General features: G+C 38.4%; 1 protein-coding gene and 1 long non-coding RNA gene across 2 annotated transcripts; one reads left to right on the top strand and one right to left on the bottom strand.

Annotated features, from left to right (window-relative positions):
* Window positions 1-1,365: 1,365 nt before the first annotated feature.
* On the top strand, window positions 1,366-18,457 carry LOC136242034 (uncharacterized). Its single transcript, XR_010694449.1, has 3 exons — window positions 1,366-1,547; window positions 1,592-1,879; window positions 17,756-18,457. It is a non-coding gene; the product is annotated as an uncharacterized lncRNA (long non-coding RNA).
* Window positions 16,388-19,516, bottom strand: LOC136242031 (lipopolysaccharide-induced tumor necrosis factor-alpha factor homolog). Its single transcript, XM_066033352.1, has 4 exons — window positions 19,028-19,516; window positions 16,927-17,236; window positions 16,815-16,871; window positions 16,388-16,767 (listed from the first exon to the last, which is right to left on the bottom strand). The coding sequence occupies exons 2-4, from the start codon at window positions 17,221-17,223 to the stop codon at window positions 16,525-16,527; spliced, it is 597 nt and encodes a 198-aa protein (XP_065889424.1). The 5' UTR covers window positions 17,224-17,236; window positions 19,028-19,516; the 3' UTR covers window positions 16,388-16,524.
* Window positions 19,517-20,747: the final 1,231 nt, after the last annotated feature.

Genomic DNA, 20,747 nt, shown 5'->3' with positions numbered 1-20,747 from the left:
CTATCCATTGAGAGATTATTGTTGACATTCAAATTATGCAAAAATTGAGATATTATTTTTTTATTTTATTAAATTTTGGTTTTTGCATATGTTGAAATCCCTCAATTAAGTGATTTCCCAGAAGGGGCAACTGTTGCCTCCTCACATGGATATGTAAGAGAAAATACACACTTCAAGATGTCATCTTATGACGCATATATGCTATCCTTTAAAATTCGGAGAAGTTACTTTAGATATTGTCACCTTACATATTATGCACAATTCAGGTTGCTAGGGGCATAGACTCTCTTGAAAATAGGGGTAACAGTTATTATTATAAGTTATAAAGCCTTATATGAAATTTGTCTATTCGAACATACGCATTGTGTTGCCAAGGTGATTTCTGTGTGAACGTCATTGGCACACATTCTGGGCAGTAGAAATGATTTAGTATCTGTATTTCACCAGATCTTACTTTTTGCGAAGTGGCAGGTGGCACCAGGCCATGTCACATAATCGAGCTCAATCTATGTACAATGTAGTCTCAGGTGGCCAGACCCTGCCCTCCGTGTGGTACTTGTCGATTGATAAGGTAAGTGCGGGTAATTCCGGACAGCGGCTAATTCCGGACACTTAGATCATTCTCAACAATGGTAGAATCCCTGGGCCTATAATTTGGTATGCTACTGTACTGTCCTATGGCCTAGCTACAAACCAAAATTGAAGTGAATCCGTTATTCCATCACAAAGTTTGACACGAATTTGTAGCGTAATCACGGGTAATTTTGTTCAAAAAACTTATGAAAATGTCAGGCAGCCCAAGTTCATACTTTCGATTTTCAAAGATTTATAAGATCATACATATCCTCAGGTAATTGCATACTAAAAATCATAAGAATCCATGTAGCACAGGTGGAGTGGCAGTCAATTTTTCAGCAGCTGTTCTATTGAAATACAAAGAAAATATTTGCAAATTACATAAACTTTTTAAAATAGGCACTGCTGCTTCCTCCCAAAGGGTATGAACTTTCTACTTGATTCATAAGCTGCAGACGAGTGGTACTTTAGTCTCTATACTTTTACAGGGAAATGGTAACCTGTAGAAGGCGCTACTTGTTTGTTATTCGAAGTGTCTGGAAATAGCCGCATGTTGCATTTTTACACGCTGTTAAATTTCGGCTCATAACTCCTCAGCACTTGATCGTATCGAAACGAAATATTTACTGTAGATGCATCATAAGATAGGATTTAAAACAATTTCTAGAGTTTGTGCTAACTCATTGTGAGTGCAGTGTTAGAGCAATTTTAATGGAGGTTAATAGCTTAACCGTGGTTAGCACATAAAGAATCATGCATACCTCCAGTTAATCAGGCATGTGATGCAGAAGGTGCCATTTGTTGGCTCGTGTGATCGAACTTCAACTCGTGCGTAAAAGTGCGAGACGGAGAACTATGATATTTCTACTTCAAGCAGAACTATATCCTGATGACTAGTAGGGTATCAACTTCTACTGTTACCCCGTGAACCACAGTGACAACCGTCAAAAGATGCGAGTAAAGATGTTCAAGTAAGTTTTGGTTTGATTGATAGTGGTGGCACTGATACACACAGACAGATCAGATATAAGAAGACCTTCAACAACACTCTACCAGTAAACGTTGGTGATCATTAACCAAGAGTTTGATAGGATACACTTCCAGTGCCAGACCTATGTCCCCGCCTGCGCATCAACTTGCTGAGTATTTTTCCTCCAGGCTGTCTGAACCAAATGATGCAGCACCGATTCCCACATTAGAAGACTGTCATCAGTCCCTGCTGACTCAATTTCGAATTAAAGTTCCTAATATGAGGCATATCCTACACTCTTTGGATACCACTAAATCTGTCGGTGATGATAATGTGAGTCCACGTGTTCTGAAATCATGTGCTTCTGTATTTTGTGGACCTTTAACTGCTCTTTTTCGAAAAATTTGCCTTTGTGGACCATTAACTGCTCTTTTTCGAAAAATTTGCAACACTGCAATATTTCCTAGTTCTTGGAAGATCAGTATAATTACCCCAGTATACAAAAAGGGTACACGGCCCATTGCTGTATTGCCAACCTTATCTCGAGTTTTTGAACAACTATTAATCACCCAATTACAATGCCACATTTCCCTTTCATTTCTCCTGAGCAGTTAGGATTTTTGAAAGGGTCCTGTACTTCATATGCTGGTATCTCACTTGCCTCTACGATTACTTCTGCAATCAATCAATGAGCAGAGGTTAGGCAGAGCCGGAGGAGGGAAAATTGAGTTGGTCAGGCCATTGACTATAATGTTGAAATTGCTACTATATACATACCAATGAGAGAGGAGTTGCTGCACAGTGTGCAAAGCACGAGCATTCTAGGGGGGTCTGGGGGCATGCCCCCACAGGAAATTTTTGAAAATTAGACACTCAGATATGCAATTTTAGTGATATTTCACTGCTAGCTAGCTATATAAATATGCTCAAGCCTATCTGTTGCTCCTCAGACTTTCTATACTATGTATAATAGGTAGGTAATTGTAGACCTGACATACAGGGGACACAGCATGAACTTGCTGTATGGCTCAGCTAGTGTTTACTTAGTTATAGCAATTAGAAGTTCAAGGGGGGTTGGTGCAACCCCCAGGAGCTGCAGAACTTTTGCAATTTAAAGGCTTAATTGCTAAATTTTAAAGTAAAACTAGCTAGTAACTTGCAACTTTTCCCCCCAAATTTCACAGGGAACCCATGCAGCATGGCCCCCTTATAGGTAGGCTTTAATTAATCAACTAGACAGTTTATAGCCAGTAGCAGAGGCAGTGGAGACACCTTTATTTAAGGGGGGGGGGGGGGGGGTCTAGGTTGGCAATGTCATGGCCTAGTTGTAAGTCGAAGACCAAAAAAAAAAGTCACTGCCTGCTGGCAACAGTTGCCCTCCACCAACTAGACTATATCTCCTTCTTTATAACTACATAAATAGCTTGCTACACTGAAAATACTGTGACTGCTCTATTAGAGTATATCTCGATCTTGACTGCTCTATTAGAATATCTCAAATTATTTGATGCTATTGAGCTAGGCTTTCCATCACAGCTACAGATAATTCTAGGGGGGCTAATCCCCCCATAATTTTTTCACAGGGGCTATAGCCCCCTTGCCCTCCCTTCTCCACTGTCCCTGATCAGTAGCACTGTACAGTCTGTTAGCATCAGACTATATCAATTACAATGGAAGTGGCAAAACCATCACCAGCGCAGCCACACATCATCACCTGACTGCATCAGCATCAGTGGACATGACAGCTACACCAGTAGCACTGTACAGTCACACATCAGGTATATATTGTTACATCTGACTGCATCAATTGCCAGTGTTGGGACAGTTACATTTTAAATGTAGCTCGTTACATATTACATATTAACTGAACTATTTAGTTACAGTTACATATTATCCATATAATAAAGTAACTATAATAATATTACATATTATATTACTTTGTGTCCACAGCGTTAAGCTGTCACGTGTGAAACTACCACCTTATCACGTGACATGATTGTGTTGCTAGACAATGTGCAAATCTTGGTTATAAGTAAGAAGCTGGTGAATAAGCTTCATTCAGTAGGCTTCGTTACTTCGTAGTGACTAGGTGTTACTCAGTGGATTACTAATGAGATTAGTAACTTCGTTACTTAAAGTAATAATATTACGTAATATTAGACTCATTACAGTAACTTCATTACTTAGGTAACGCGTTACATTTGCAAGTAAAGTAACTTGAGTTGTATTACCTGTTTTTACAGCATATTTCGTTATATTACTTCGTTACCACAAAAGTAATAATTATTACATAACGCATTACCCCAACACTGTCAATTGCAGTAGGTGTGCTATGTCATGATCCTACACCCACACATCAGATATATTGCTAACGCTTGACTGAACCATGTGCAGCGGAAGTGTCAGGAAGTTCAACGTACAGTCACATACTGAAAACACCTGACGCATTAGTTGCAGATGTAACAGCCATACCAGGATAAGACTATTTGATACTCCTGACCATTTCATGAATGCGGATACACGTCAGCTATATTATTATATAGTACCTGCACCATTGACAGATCTTACAGATAACAACAGGACAGTCATGAGCTTTAGCACCTGACTGCATCACTATCAATCAGTATCAGTCACAGTGGGTAAGATAGCTGCATCAGTTATACCAATAGCACTTGACAGCATCATTTGCAGTATATTTGACTGGTAGCACAGTTCATTACAGATGCGCATCAGCTTTACATCAATGGCAGTAGACATAACATCTACCCAGTTGATTACAGTGGCATATCAGATATTGCACTTGACTGAATGGAGCGACAACTACATTTGCAGCATTGTACAGTTACACATCAGCTAATCACTACCACTAAATGGCACTACTTGCAGCAGCTGTGGCCAACACATTTCAGCTACACTGAGAGCATATGACTGCACCTGAGGTGACAGCTAAGCGACCACCACAGTGGAGTCAGGAATCACCTTGATCATTAGCACCTGACTACATTATTTGCTGTAGCTAGATGTGGCAGGATGTCAGTAGCACAGCTAGTATACACACATCGGCTAAATTGATTACACATATTCAAGATGACAGCTACTACTGCAGCTCAATTGCTGGGACACACCTATAACAGTCTTAGCATAAGTCAAATCTGTGACCATAAAACTTCAATCAAACAAAGGCTATGGTACCACCGTAGTGTCACGAAGCTAAGTATTAATGAAGCTGGGGTAGTCTGACTGCTCGCCAGACCAGGGCATGATACCGATACAAAATCACTCACTTAATGTTCTTGAAATATGTGCCTCTCTATGCCGGTCAGTATCAACAACCATTAGCTAATTGCAGCTTCTAACTGCACTGCTGGCATGGTTTACATGGAGGTGGCCAGGTCAGCCATGAGTGGGCAGACTACACTTACTAACACTTAACAGCGCCGCCTATCAAAAGTAACAAGACCTCAACAGGAAAACCAAGCTCAAACAAGATGATCATTTTGGCAAGGTTTAAATTACTCCAACTAGCCACTTAGAAGCCCCTGCTACCCCATTATGGGCTTTCTTTGGACTATGAACTCTCGCCCAGATAGACTCGAGTTAGTTGCAGGGGCCAAAAATACTATTATTATTTAATATTACAGGTAAATTTGTAAGGCTAAACAGCCTGTTACACCTGATCAACAGGTAAAAAAGTACAAGTAGACTAATTACATACACTTATACATAGTGTTAGATGAATACTGGTCAATCAATTTCTTAAAATCATCAACTGATGCTGCACAAACTACTTCTTGGGGTAAGTTATTCCATGGTTCAACAACTCTTCTTGTAAAAATATATTTCCTGGTATCTGTTCTTTAAAAAGCTTAAATGTGTGACCTCTGGTATGGGTAATGGGTGACCTTTGGTATGGGTAATGTGTGAAAAAGTGAGGATAGTCTATATCATACTTATCATGTAGCATATTGTAGACAGCAATCATGTCACCTCTGTAACGTCTATAATGCAATGATGGCAAGTTAAGTACTTTTAATCGTTCCTCGTAGTCAAGATTTCTTATAGATTTGATCATTCTAGTTGCTTTCCGCTGGATTTTTTTCTAATTTTTGGATGTCTGTTTTATAGTAAGGTCCCCAAACCAAGTTACCATATTCTAAAATAGGACGTACTAATGATTTGTATAGACATGTAAATGAATCTGTAGAAATATTTGAAAAGGTCTGTTTAATAAGGCCAAGAAGTCTATTAGCTTTGTTAACCACTGACTATGAAACTTGAGATTGCAATCAATCAACACCCCCAAATCCTTTCTTTTTTTTTTACGTTTTGTAAACCTCACTGTAGAAAAGTACAACACATAGCTATATACACAGCTATTATAGAGTCATAATATATCTTTGTATGTTCTGTAAAACAGTCCGCCATCCATTTGTGTGACCTTCTAATAGAATATTGGTGGAATTGAATCTCATAGGTCAACAACTGCTGCCTGCCAGCTGCAATGAAAACGGTCTAAAGTATGAAAGTTGCATGGGTCCTGGAAACGTAAATAGCTGGCTGAATCAAAGCCACGCAACCTCTGAGATGATCTAAGTGGAGTCTTAAACTTAGGACAGAAGGTTGCAGACCCTCTCCAGCCGGAAGGCAACAAGTAAGACCCAGAATTGAAGCATTCCGATGATCAGTTAGAGATTGAAATGTAAAACCACACATGTTCTCAACACGGGCCTGGAACTGATCCAGACGATTCAGATGAGTCAATGCTGCTCCGGAATAGACGACACAACCATATTCCAGTACAGGGCGGATCCAGGATTTATAAAGGGTGGCAATGCTCTGACTTCCAAATAAAGATCGACAATGATACAACTGGCCCAAGCGTTGTTTCCCACAACTTATAACACTGTCAATATGTTTCTGCCAGGTAAGGGAAGAATCAAAAATAAATCCAAGGACCTTGACTGAGGACACTTCAGGGATACGAACAACATTTAAATATAAAGGAGGGTGATCAGAGATGTCTGATTTTAAAGAAATCACTAATGAAAAGGTCTTTAATGGAGCAAATTCGATGTTCCAGCAAGTGCCATATTCACGTAATGCTGCTAGATCAGCATTGAGATGAGCAGCAGCAATAGCACGGTTTTCATTACGAGGGATGGTGATAACAAGAGTATGATCATCTGCATAACCAATTATTAAGTAATGTTTTGGTATTCCTGGAAGCAGGCGAATATAGAGGTTAAACAACAATGGTGACCAAATGGCTCCTTGCGGTACACCTGCAGAAATAGAATGATGATCAGATGAATCTATTGGAGTAACAACCCTAATGTATCGATCAGATAAATAAGACTTGAATAGGTGGAAAACTTTACCATGACAGCCAATACTCCAAAGGTGTTCCAATAAGCCATCCCATCGCACATGATCAAAAGCTCCCTTGATGTCCAGAGCAACCAATCTAACCTCTGCTCGGTGGTTAATCACAGTAGTGATAGTGGAGGCCAAAGAGACACCAGCTGCAGCGTCTGAAGTACTGGATCCTTTCAGGAAACCGAACTGTTCAGGTGGTATATGAGGGAGGATCTGGCGCTGTAACTGGGTCTTCAATAACTGTTCAAAAACAAGGCAAGACAACAATGGGACGGCAATTAACAGGGTCGGAGCGAGCTCCTTTCTTGTAAATAGGGGTTATTCTACTGATTTTCCATGAAGTAGGGAATGTAGAGCTGTAACATATTCTTCGAAAAAGAGCTGTCAAAGGTACACATAATGCGGAAGAACATGATTTCAAAACATACGGACTGACGTTATCATCACCAATGGATTTGGCTGTATCCAGAGAGGATAGAATACATTTCACATGAGAAACTTTAATGCGAAATTGCAATAATAATGAAGTGTGACAATCGTCAAGTGTAGGAAGTGGTAAAGAGTTGGTTGGATGAGATAGTTTGGAGGAATAATGAGCAGCAATTTGGTATGCAGATGGAGTCATAGGTCGGCTAACAGAGGTGGATCCAGTCAAGCTCTTAGCTAATGACCACCAACGCTTACTAGCTGAGTTTCGTTGAAGCTCCTTTCGTATCTTGTCCCTATAATCCTGGATAGCTTGATTGTATATTGAATGGGCAGAAAGAGAGGCCTGTCTAAATCCAACCATATCATTACTTTCCCAGCATCTGACCTTGTGCTGCCATGCTACCTCACAAAAACGATTCCACCATGGTGTTGGTCGTGAGCCTTTTGGAATACATGATGGAACAATCTTCAGGGTGGATGAATAAATAGTGTTAGCAAATTGAGTAGTAATTTCATCAATAGATCCTTGAAAATTCCATTTGATAGAACGAAAATGTCGTGAGAGTTTTTTCCAAGGAGCATTTGACCAATGAAATACACGACGAGATGGAGGCATGAAAACTGGGATGTAACCAATGATAGAAAAAAATAGCAACATGATCAGAAGTATTTAAGTTTGGAAGTCGGGAAGTAGAACCAGTATGCTCCGATAAAATTAGATCTAATATAGCATCTTGTCTTGATGAAAAATGAACCAGTTGGTGAAGTCCCCTGGATTCACAAAAGTCTAAAGCAGCAGTTCCGGCTGTAGATGTATGTGATGAGTTGAGCCAGGAGGTCTCGTGAACATTAAAATCACCACATATTACTGGAGATAAAGAGTTATTAGAACCAAGAAGCTTGTCAAATTGACTGAATAAAGTTAAGTCATTAGCTGATGGCTGACGATAGCAACAAACGATTAAAAACTCACAGTATTTAATCGCAACAACCTCGGACACCTCAGGTAAAGAAATAATAGTTGTGTCAATTTCATCAAACAAGATGTTCTCCCGCACCATAATAATCACACCACCACCGTGTCCTTTTCCTCATTTACCTTAACAATGTCCATCCCATCCATCTTATAACAATATCTTGGATTAAACTGACCTATATGAAATATTTTACAATTAGAAATGTTGAAAGGCAACTGCCACATTACTGACCATTCAATGCAAGCATTAATATCATCTTGCAGGGAGGATATTGGGTTAGCACAACTAATGCTGGAATATATTTTTGTGTTGTCTGCAAATAAAAGAACTTTATTCCTTAATAATGATGGCAGATCGTTGATGAAAATTGCAAAGAAGAGAAGACCCAAGACTGATCCTTGAGGTATTCCACTTATTACATCGCTCCAACCAGACAATGAACTATTCACAGAAACTCTCTGCCGGCATCCTTTCAAAAAGTCTTGTATCCAATTAAACAGATCACCTCTAAAATCATATGCATAAATCTATTTGAGCAACCTTTCACGAGGAACGTAGTCAAAAGCCTTCTTAAAGTCAAGGTACAAAACATCTACTGAATTACTACTATCCAAAGTCTCTGTCCAATCATCAAGTACACATAGTAACTGTGTCATACAAGATTTGCGAGGGAGGAATCCATGTTGACACGGTGACATCAAATTGTTGTTAAACAAATGCTCTACCATGCCCTCACAGATAATAGATTCAAAAACTTTGGAAACAACAGATGTTAAACTTAACAGACGGTAATTACAGGGTGAAGATTTGTTTCCTTTCTTGAAGATTGGGACAATAGTTGCTACTTTCCAGTCTAGGGGTCACTTAATGACTTCTTAAAAATTATAGACAGGTGTGCTTATTTCAGCAGCAGCTTCCTTCAACACTCTGGAGGGAGCTCATCAGGTCCAGTGGCTTGTTAGAATTTAAATCACACAACTTTTCTCTTACAATGCCTGATATGCCATCGAGACTAGTTAACAAAATCACGGTCTTGGATATTATCCATGGATTCTCTGGTGAATGTGCTGGTAAAAATTTGTTCAACATTTTCTGCTTTACCTTCATCAGTTGCTGCTTCAGTATCATTAAGTGACTCATCAACCAGGGTAGGAATGGAGGGTTTAACTTTGACCTCATATCACCAAAAAGCTTTAGGGTTGGTCTTCACTTCGGTTAAGACGTTGCATAAAAAATTTCCAAGACTGACATACATTTAGATCTTGTAATTCTGTCAACCAGGCAGTTTCGTTAAGGAGGGTTTTAAGCTTCATATAATCCCCTTTGTTAAAATTGTAAGGTGATCGATACATCATGATAGTTATTGGAGAACATGAAAGAAAAATATTCAAACACAACTGATCACTCAATCCCAGTCCAGAAGAATATTTGATGGATTTTACTATGTTCTCTTCATTGGTAAGTACTAGATCTAGTACATGGGGGGATGAACCTGGCCTGAAACGTGTTGGCTCATTAACATGCTGAAATAAAACACATTCTTGTACTGCATCATAGAATTCCTGCTCGCCAGAAAAATTATCATCACTCCATTCAATGCCAAGTCACAAGCTATCAATAAATATGGTGGTCTTGACTCTAAAACCTCCTTAAGTACACAACACAATTTCAATATGCTAACATTGGGATCAGTAGATAGTGAACGATAATAGTACCAATTAGTAAATAGCTGTAGTTTAATAACTCTATTTTTACCCTACATTGAGCCATACAGATTACAACAAAGGCTCGAAAACACAATAGCAGCTATGTGCCTGTCACCCACCTGTGATGACAAGGGATCACGTGATGAAACAACTTTACCACCTATTGGCACCTAGTCTTGTGTAGCCAGACCCTTTTCTTTCTTTTGTGTCGGGGCAGGGAAAGAAAGGGGTCTGGTGAACATAGTATAGGATCGTCGTTGGCCTATCCTGAGATTGTGGGGATTCTACTGCGCAGCTTTGTTTGGTACAAATGACATGATCTGCTGCATTTGCGTCCTGTTACCATAGATATTTCAGTAGTAGCTATGGTAACAGGATGAAAATGACACAAATACAGAGGTTTTGAGGTTGCTTGACACTATTGGCACAATCGTATTACGCAATACGTATGTGCATCAGATACAGCCAATGAAAATACAGCCAATGAAATTTACTCTTCGTGAAATTCAAATATGCTGTTTAAATTTCATTGGCTAGTAATTGCACATGCGCAACGTATTCGTGTCAAGCAACCTCAAAACCTCTGTAATAGCAAATCACGTCATTCGTGCCCATCAACAATCCGGGAGCTGCGCAGTGGAATCAACGACGATGCCATACTATATTCACCAGACCCTTTTCTTTCCCGCCCCCACACAAAAGAAAGAAAAGGGTCTGAGACTACTGACCACCTGCCAAAAATCTAAATATTGATACCACCAACATCCACTAAACGTAATACCACTAACAATCACAAAACGTGATTCGATAATCTGTGCTAATCAAAGAGTGTCCGGAAATACCCTCATTACCTTAATTATAATTGATAAGCGCCGCGCGAAGAGTGGGTCGATCTGGCCACGCGAAACTGTTTTTTTGTTGTTTTTTTTACCCGGGCTTGATGGACTGCCCTTTCCTACCACCCCCAGCACAGATTGCAAGTGCTGGACAACTGAACAAAATTAAGCAGACAAATGGGATTCCACAGTCACTAAGTCCACTGACTGTGGAGTCCTGGTGTAAACACCAATGGAAGACCGTGCCCCACGAATACACTGAATTGCCGAGCGCAACAACGAAAAGCTCAGGCAACAACGTATGGGGTGCCATTTGTGCCAAAATAGTACAAAAACACCTTATTTATAAACTATAACCATACTTTATAAATCAATACACTACTTTATAAAGTATAGACATATACTTTATAAATCATAAACATATACTTTATAAATCATACTTATACTTTACAAATCATGCATATACTTTACAAATCATGCATATACTTTATAAACCATGCACGTAATTTGTAAACTATTAACATACTTTATAAACATGATTTATTAGGCATTTAGTATTTCCAAAAACACATGATATTATCATTTGGTAATGATTGTCAATAATCGATACCTTTGTGCACGTGTAGAATAAACCCTCGCACGTGCAACCGAAAGCAGGATGGTGGATGTCGTACCGGGTTATCACAAGCTTTGGAACAAGCGTTTTTAACATTTGCTGGGGCAATAGCACAGAACCAAGTACAAAACGTACGGATCTAGCATACAACAGTGTAGCTTCCTCCGTAAGCATCCATGATGTGATGCCACCAGTTGTCTAGGCTCCGGCTCCTCAAAGCGAGACTTGAACATCTCAACAAGGCATCTAGCTACGTTATTGCCTGTGGTGTAGTATTGATGTTTAATTTCAACTCAAATAAACGAAGCATTGACTGACTTTCAAGGTGGCTGGAACTCTGCGGTCAACTGAGGGTAACATGACTCCCATGCAACTGTACCTAGATGATTTACAGGCCACCGAGTGCAGTATCATGCCTCAAAAAGTAATCTGGATTAACAAGCAGACTACAAGATTGTTGGCATGGTTTTTAATCCAGAGGAGACGGACCTTGTAGAGATTGTTGGCATGGTTTTTTGTATGTCCTTTTAGCCACCAATACAACTGCACTGTAAGAAAAATGCAAACAGGTTGTTAATGAGCTTATTACCCTGGAACAGGTTGTACAGATTTTGAAAACAATTTTATGAGCAATGTAAATACTAGGACAACACTAATTTTACAAATCAACAGTCACCTATAATTGATATTGTATTATAGCTATGTTGTAACAATGTGTACAATTTTATATACTTAACACCTAATTTCTATTAAGAAATGTAACTTGTCTTAGAGTATTTCTGTTAAACTTCTCCATACCCCTGTGAGTTGAAAATGTTGAAAGATTTTCCAACAGTACAGCAAGTGTCATTAGCAACAGCCATGACATCATGAAATAGGATTCCCAGATCAACTACTTCTTGTCTTATGAAGCACGCTTTCAATAATTTCTCTACATCAAACACCTTCTTTGAAAAATGTCGCAGGGCATCAAAATATACTTGTGATCTTCTGATATTGATCCTTTGAACATCCTCATTGTTTGAAAATTTTATTGCATGTAACTGATGTTGCTGAATCACATGCTTTATAACAGCACTATCAATAGGCCCTTCTCTGGTTCCCTGATAAGCATATCATTGTATCGGTAGCTATAGAGGTGGCAGCAGTGGTACTGGTGAAAAAGGCGCAAACGGTAACATAGAGGTTGCATTGGTGTTGGAGATTGTGGTATTTGTGATGGGGATTGTGTTGATGCAGAGTAAGTTTCCACAGGACTGTTCACTTCAATATCCCCTTGATCACCCTACATGAAGAATTAATTATGTAATTAGTCTGCAAATTAAATTATATGTGTACACCTCTACCCCTCTTCAGTGGTGTAGTGAAGGTCAGCTTGTGCCCGTATATAAATAATATTGTGCCCAAGTGGCTAGAGAAGCGAGCCACCTGCTGTGGAGTCCATTAAAAGATGAGCTTTGCAATGGTATAGTTAATGATTTTGCACCAACACCTGTCACTTGCAGGTACAGAAATGAAAAATTGGAATCATTTTGCATTGTTCCTTGAAAAATTGACCAAATTTCACATTCAACATCATTGTCCATCATCTCTGATGTGAGGTGTAGCTTATACCAATTAGACCATTGTTTGCCAAAATAAAAGCATAAAGAGGTAAAAGCATATTAATAATGTATTCAAGTTTGGCTCAGGCTAGTTGTAGACAGTACGTGCGTACTCCAAACTACTAATAATGTATGTTACTACTTAGGGCCATTGCAGAAAGACTTGAAAAGTAGTCAAATGTTTGTGTACAAGAACTCCACAATCAGCCATGCCAAAATGGTCCATATCTTCTATTGCAAACTGCGATGGCCCTTGCCCAAAGCTCATCGAAAATTATCTATTTGGATACTCTACTACATCTTTCATAAGAGAACAGCTATTGATTTTAAAAATATTTTCAATTCCGAGTCAATATGTTAGCCACAAGGTCACATTCTTTGACTTTGAACCTAGTGCCATTAACTATTAACGCATTTAGGCCACACACTCCTTTTTTGTGGTTGCACCAATGTTATGGAACTCTACACCATTGGCAGTTTTATCTCAGCTAACTGCAGGAAGTTTTATGTATAGGCTTAAGTATTTAGTTTGTAATTGTGTGGTCTTTTGTGTGATTGTTAAATATAGCTAGTTAGCGTAAGTAGTTTAATTTTGTTTTGTATTTGTGTCTAATAATAATTATATAATTGTACCTAATCCAACAACTGAATGTGTTACTGTATAATACTCTTAATAGCAGCTTGACGTATTATATTGAAATACGTCAAGCGATTAGCCAATAGAATTAGTATTACACTTGTTTGTCAAGGTCCCATGACAAAAATCTATAATACTAATTTGATTGGCTAAAATAGTGTGGTGTGTTTATATTAGAAGTAAATGTCCGATTTGACAACTATTGTTACCATAGTGATAGATGTTCCCAAGGTGTGACACAATACGGTTGCTTAGCAACGGTTGCTAGGTAACCGTTGCTAAGGTAAAAGTCATTTTGAGACCATGGCAATGGTTGCTAAGTGTGATTGGTCTTTTGCAGTGGTTATTTTTGAATTTCTGTTGCCTAGTAACAGTTGCTATGGTTGTCGGATTAATTTGCAATAGGACGGATGGCTGTGGTATTCAGGATTAATAGTTCTCGCTTTGTAAACAGGAAGGAAATAGTGCTCGGCTTCGCCTCGCACTATTTTACTCCTTCCTGTTTACAATGCTCGCACTATTAATCCCGAATACCACAGCCATCCATCCTATTACATATACTAATACTGTAGTTTCCTTTTTTCTTGGGCACATCATCTGTGCTGATTGCCCAGTAACAGGGATGTACTGAGGGGGTTTCAGGAAACCCCTTTGGATTTTACACAGTACTTGAAAAATAAAAGAAATTGAAACTTCAGGTTTCCAGAATGTGGAATCTATCATGGAACAGGACTTTTACATAGTTAAATAATAGTTTCTAACATGATGGCAACACCTGCAGCATTGCTCTGAATTATGATTTTGGTGAAAAGATTGAGATACTCTAATAAAGCAGTCAGATAATATAAACTACTCTAATGTAACAGTCACTTAGCTGTAGGGGAAACCCTTTTCAAAATTACTGCATACGCCCCTGCAGTAATCATAAACAGATAAACTGTATGTGTGTATGTATGTTCTGTGTTGGGGACCACCTTGTACAGGCTAGCCTTTTGTGTTAGCTACCCTTCTTCAGAGAAATAGAGCACGCTTCTTTTACCTCTACTACTGGGGAATGGGAAAAGAAGCCATAGTTTTCTATAGATGTTTGGCTGACCTACTGTTTCATTGAGATTCAACTGCATACAGCTGTACTCTGGCCTGCACACTGTCCTTTTCTCTGTTGCCCTCAACAACAGTGTGTATCAGTGGTAGTAGGTCCATCTTGCTACGATCTGCTAACATCTCCCCAGAGATGGGCCACTGTGATGAAAACAGGGACTACTGAGTCCAACCTTCTGTCTCTTAGTTGTCCAGCACATGCCAACTAGTGCTGGGGATGGTGGCAAGGGCAGTCCATCTAGCCCAGAAATAACAATAAAAAACAATAATACTATAAGTAACACTTTATATTCCATTCACCCCAATTCGGGTTAGTTAATTAACTTGCCTCAAGCAGGCAACTCCGAAAGTAGCTAACACATGTAACAACTTGGTTAAATACCTTGTTGAAGAAGCAATAAGAGCCGGAGAGAAAGTGGTTGTCACGAGCAACTCAGCATGGCCGAGTGAGGTGGCTGACCTCAGAGCCGAGATCGACTGTTGGACCATGGATCCAGTCTGTGGTACACATTGCTGTGACGTAGTTGGTTCTGCGCTATATAGCCCCAGTGAATGGTAAAAACACTTGTTCCAAAACTTGTGTGACCCGGTAAGACCCGCTTTAAAAGCTGCACGTGCGAAGTACACGTGCGTAAAATTACTTTATCGATTACTGACAATCGTTACCAAATGATAATATCGTGTGTTCGTGATTGCTTATTGAAATGCTAAATGCATAATAAATCATGTTTATAAAGTATGTTAATAATTTACAAATTACGTGTATGGTTTATAAAGTATATGTATGATTTTTAAAATATATGCATGATTTGTAAAGTATAAGTATGATTTATAAAGTATATGTCTATGATTTATAAAGTATGTGTATGATTTATAAAGTATATGTCTATACTTTATAAAGTAGCGTATTGATTTATAAAGTATGGTTATAGTTTATAAATAAGATGTTTTTGTACTATTTTGGAACAAATGGCACCCCATAATAACGCAGCCAACCCAGAACCACACGCGAAACTATGTACAATGTACATTTAATCAACTAACCTTTTAAAAAGCAGGCTGTGTTTATGTGCAGAACTGGACTAATCGCGGTGTATCCTCGACAGTGTACAGTAGATAACGCGGTAGATGATGTAGAGTCGCTGTTCAGTAGTGTTATCACGTGAAAAACATCCACGCGACTGGCGGCGCTCGCCCATTCAAAACGTGGGTTTCCGCCCCTCGAATTGGTGCACGTGATAGGCTGCAACGGTGTTATCCAACAGCAATCATCTTATTCAGCTCTCAACCATGCATTCTGTGCAAAATCAGTGTATAGCTCGTACATTACATTGCTTGACAGGCTAATCTGCCTACCATTTGAACCACTGTCTAATCAGTATGCTAGCAGACATCATACTGTGACAAGACATGCAAGATTAGGTTATGTGCATGACACACTGACAGCTAACTACTTATGGCTGTGAAAATTTCACACACACACACACACACACACGCGTGCACGGCCACAAGTCATTCAATATATATTTTCTCTTAACTTGATTGATTTCCTGTGAAAATGGTTTGGCAACTATCCTGCGTCATATAACATTATAATACTGTAATACACAAATTATGTTCATACCACACAGACATGGGTAACTAGAGTACATGCATAGCGGCTAATAGTATGTCCACTCAATGTCTTATTTCATCTTTACCCAATGCGCTTATGTACTCCAACTTGATTGTTGCAATTGGGACAAGTGTGGTAAACATCCTTGGTGCCACTAATGCAAAGTGGTACACAACAAAATGGCCAAAACAGACAGCAGAGGAAGCCTAGCAGAAAGATCACCAGTACTATTAAGCAAGTTAGTGCTCCACTCTTGTAGTCAACCCTGGTGACTTGTTGGGTGTGGCAGATATGACAATTGTATGACATGGGACTAGGACCAAACTGTGAGGAGGAGATCATGGAATATTATACCACTTGATGTAACTCACATGAACACCCTTAGTTACCACAGCTGCTTGTGGTTGCTGCACTACCACAGTGGTATTCTGCATGTACATGTACATACTACACTGTTATAATTTTTAGAGTTAAGTGTCATACTTGAGCTTGTTGAGGAGCAGGTGCTGTCTGTGGTGGTGGATATCCGGCTTGCAGTGGTACTTGTCCAGTTTGTGGAGGTGGGTATCCAGCTTGTGGTGGTGCTTGTCCAGTTTGTGGAGGTGGGTATTCGGCTTGTGATGGTGGGTATCCAGCTTGTGGTGGTGCTTGTCCAGCTTGTGGTGGTGGGTATAATCCGGTTTGTGGTGGTGCTTGTCCAGTTTGTGGAGGTGGTATATAGCCTCCTTCAGCAGGTGGGTAACCTCCTTCAGCAGGTGGATAAGGTGGCTGTCCAGACATCTTAATGTTTAAGCTGTTATGATAATATACTTGCTATACCAATATTAAAGCGACTGCATGAGAATACTGTTGCCAATTTTATTTGACTTGTAAGTAAAGTAACTTGAGTTATATACAGCATATTTCATTATATTATCACAAAAGTAATAATATTTACATAACTTGTTACATAAGTAATGGGTTAGTATGCCTTAAAGTTTCTTTCATGGACCAAACCATCTTAGAAATATGATTATGATGTGATTTGGGTTGAGGCTTAGAAGCCTGCACACCCATTCAATTATATACATACACATACATAAATTAGGTGCAATAAACAAAAATTAACTATGAATATAATTATTACATTAACATAATTATTACATAATTCTAAAAATTATAACTCTAAAAATAACTCTAAAAATTATAACATTAACATAATTATTACATAATTAATAATTATTACATTATTAATTATTACATAATTATTACATTCCATAATTATTACATTAACATATCCTTGGTAAGATCGCAATTACTTTACTGTACTCAGATCTGGCGACCACATTTGATGAAAGACATTGTTAACCTTGAGAGAATCCAATGCCGAGCCACTAAACACATCCTTAATGACTACACCAGCTGCTACAAAGATCGTCTAATTAACCTGAAGCTCCTTCCCCTCATATACATATTTGAACTGCAGGACATACTGTTTGCTATCAAGTCACTAAAGTCACCAACCTACCAGTTCAACATCAACAACTTTATCAGTTTCAACTCTTCTACTACTAGGGCTGGAGCAAGCAATAAACTCTTGATACCTCAACACCTTAACAACACAGCTCAACATTCTTATTTCCATCGGTTACCATCTTTGTGGAATGCCATGCCGATAATGGATATAAACACATCATATTCTACTCTCAAATCTAAGCTTAAATCATTCTTATGGAATCACTTTCTAACGAATTTTGACGAGAGCAACAACTGTACCTTTCACTTCCTTTGTCCTTGTAGAACCTGTCATCAATCCAGACCTCCAGTCACAAACTTCAAACATTTATAATTAATCAACATAACATTGTATAATTGTAGATAATTTTGTATTTAGGCAGGCTGATGGTGCAAGTTACCATCAGACCTTTGGTGTCACTTTTCACCATAAAGCATTAAATAAATAAATAAATAAATAAATAAATCTATAGTCATAAAGTAATTATCTATATATCTGATTTAAAATTATTTAATGAAGAATTACCTACAATATTACTTGTAAGATTGTTCCAGTCATTAATTACTCTAGTACCAAAATAGTTGACCCGACATGAATGGTGGGCAGGGGGCTTAAGTAATTTATATGCGTGACCTCTAGTTTGTGTATTGTGGGAGAAAGTAAAAAAGTTGGAGTGATCCAGATTGAAGTAATCATTCAACATCTTGAAAGAAATATTATATACACTTAGTAAAGTAATTCACCAACTATTGGGATAGTATTCAGTATTTACCAAGTAACTATCATTTTACTATTGCATGCTCAGCATTATTGAGTCATGCAAGATGCTAGCCAAAAGTAGGGATTAAAGTGTGTCTCATTTTAGCAAGTAGTCGTCTAATCTTGTTCCCTTACTTTTTACTGCTGGATCATTTCTCATTTCAGCTGCATGTGACTTTTTTGAGTTTGTTTCCTTATACTTTTTGTAGCATGTATATTATATCAACCCCTATAGCTACTTCCTTTTGAAATTTAAATTTTTTTGAATAGCCGGCTAGCCGGTGATATTCAGGCACCAACGGCAACGGCCCACAAATAGCTATAACTCACCGATATCCTTGCGGTTTGTTTGTTTACTTGTTAGGGAGACTGCAGTATAAAGATGCGGCAGTGCGGCACTGAAAAAGGTCGTCAATTCGTTCTAGCTATATATGGCTCGATCTTGGGTGTGGCTCTGGGTGTGGTGATTGTGGTCCATGGACGTGACCAAGGGGGTAGGACATGATGTCACAACGCGTATAGTTTGCGTTATTTAATCGAATTCCAATGATAATTACATGATGAAAAACTAACGTACCAGCTATACTTGCATGCCAAACTCGATTGTATTTACTACTAACAAGTAAGAATACAGCGAACAATCAGAACAAAAAAAATAAAAATAATAATAAATAGCTAACACAGGTAAGGTAGGCGGGGGTAACTTCGTGAATACTTTGCTTTTTGGGAGTGTCTATTTTACAGACCGGACCGGACCGGAAGTGCCTATTTTAAGGACCAGACTGGTTGGATATGTATAGCTACGCGAAGGAGACCATTCAGAATACATTTTCTTTGAAAAGTAAATGTAATGTAAAAGGAAATGTAATAATGAAAATGTATAATAGTGGCTAGTGCTGAAACGATTATTCAGTTATTTGACTATTCGGTTGGCATGACACTAGCTATTCAATTCATTAACACACTATTCAAATAATCGTTATAGCACTTTATTCAGATGGAAAAGCCAGCCTTGAAACTTAAGATTGTGAATGAAGTGATGTATCTATGATGTAAAAATTCAATTTTAGAAAATATAGAAATAGCTCTTAGGCTTTACCTTGCTCCCTCACAAAAGGTTTCAGTACTTATTCAATAAAAGTATAAGCTTAAAGAATAATCAAATATTCAGTCATTTTGAGGAGAATATTTAAAACACAGGATTGGATTTACTTCATATGTAGCCTGGCCACTGTTCTGAAGTGCAGGTTGCCATTTCAATCTAACTTTTAAAATGATGGATCCATCCATCAACATAATTGTTTTACAACTAGCTATAGTCTACAAATACAACTAGTTTTTGGCCACAACTAACCCCTTTTTAGCACACAATGACCATGACAACATAAATGCTGCAGTATCATTTAAGCTTAAAGTTGAGCTTCAAGGGATTTGATAGTGCAAACTCCAAAGCTGCTATAGATTTATACAAATGTGAGCATGGGATTTGATCAAGTAAGGGAAACAAAAACGAACAGTTCTCAGATGTTGTGGCCTTGTGAACTTTATAAAAGCTAAGAAATTCACTATTATATAAGACTACTGTTTTACTTGCAAGAGAAGCATTTCAACCCAAGAATCAAGTTTGTAGCAGAGCCTAAAAAACTTAAACTATTTGACAGAAAAGGTTATTTTCAGAACAGATTTTCAATTAATGATGTTTTATACAATTTATAGTACATTAAAGGTATAAATCTTTTACCTGAAGTGATTGGTATATGGCAGGATGTTTGGTACAATGGTGAGGGTAGCAGTGTACAGGTCAGTCTAGAAGAATAGATTTAATTTCAGCTTACACTCTGGTAACGTCCTGAAAATTATAGTTTTAATTTTGGATGTTCTATTAGAGTAGTTGACTGTTCTATTAGAGAACTTCGGATTTGACAACTTCTAAGGTAAGACTTACTCCAAAAGTATAATTTTGAACCCCTCTTAGTAATTCTTGGATAAGATTAGCTATTCCCCTTGCTCTTTCCATCTTTTCATTGCCCATACATGTGTATAAAAGGCA

Source organism: Dysidea avara, chromosome 13 (assembly GCF_963678975.1).
Source record: "Dysidea avara chromosome 13, odDysAvar1.4, whole genome shotgun sequence".
NCBI lineage: Eukaryota > Metazoa > Porifera > Demospongiae > Dictyoceratida > Dysideidae > Dysidea > Dysidea avara.
Note: the sequence above shows the minus strand (reverse complement) of the source record. Positions and strands in the feature narration are given on the sequence as shown.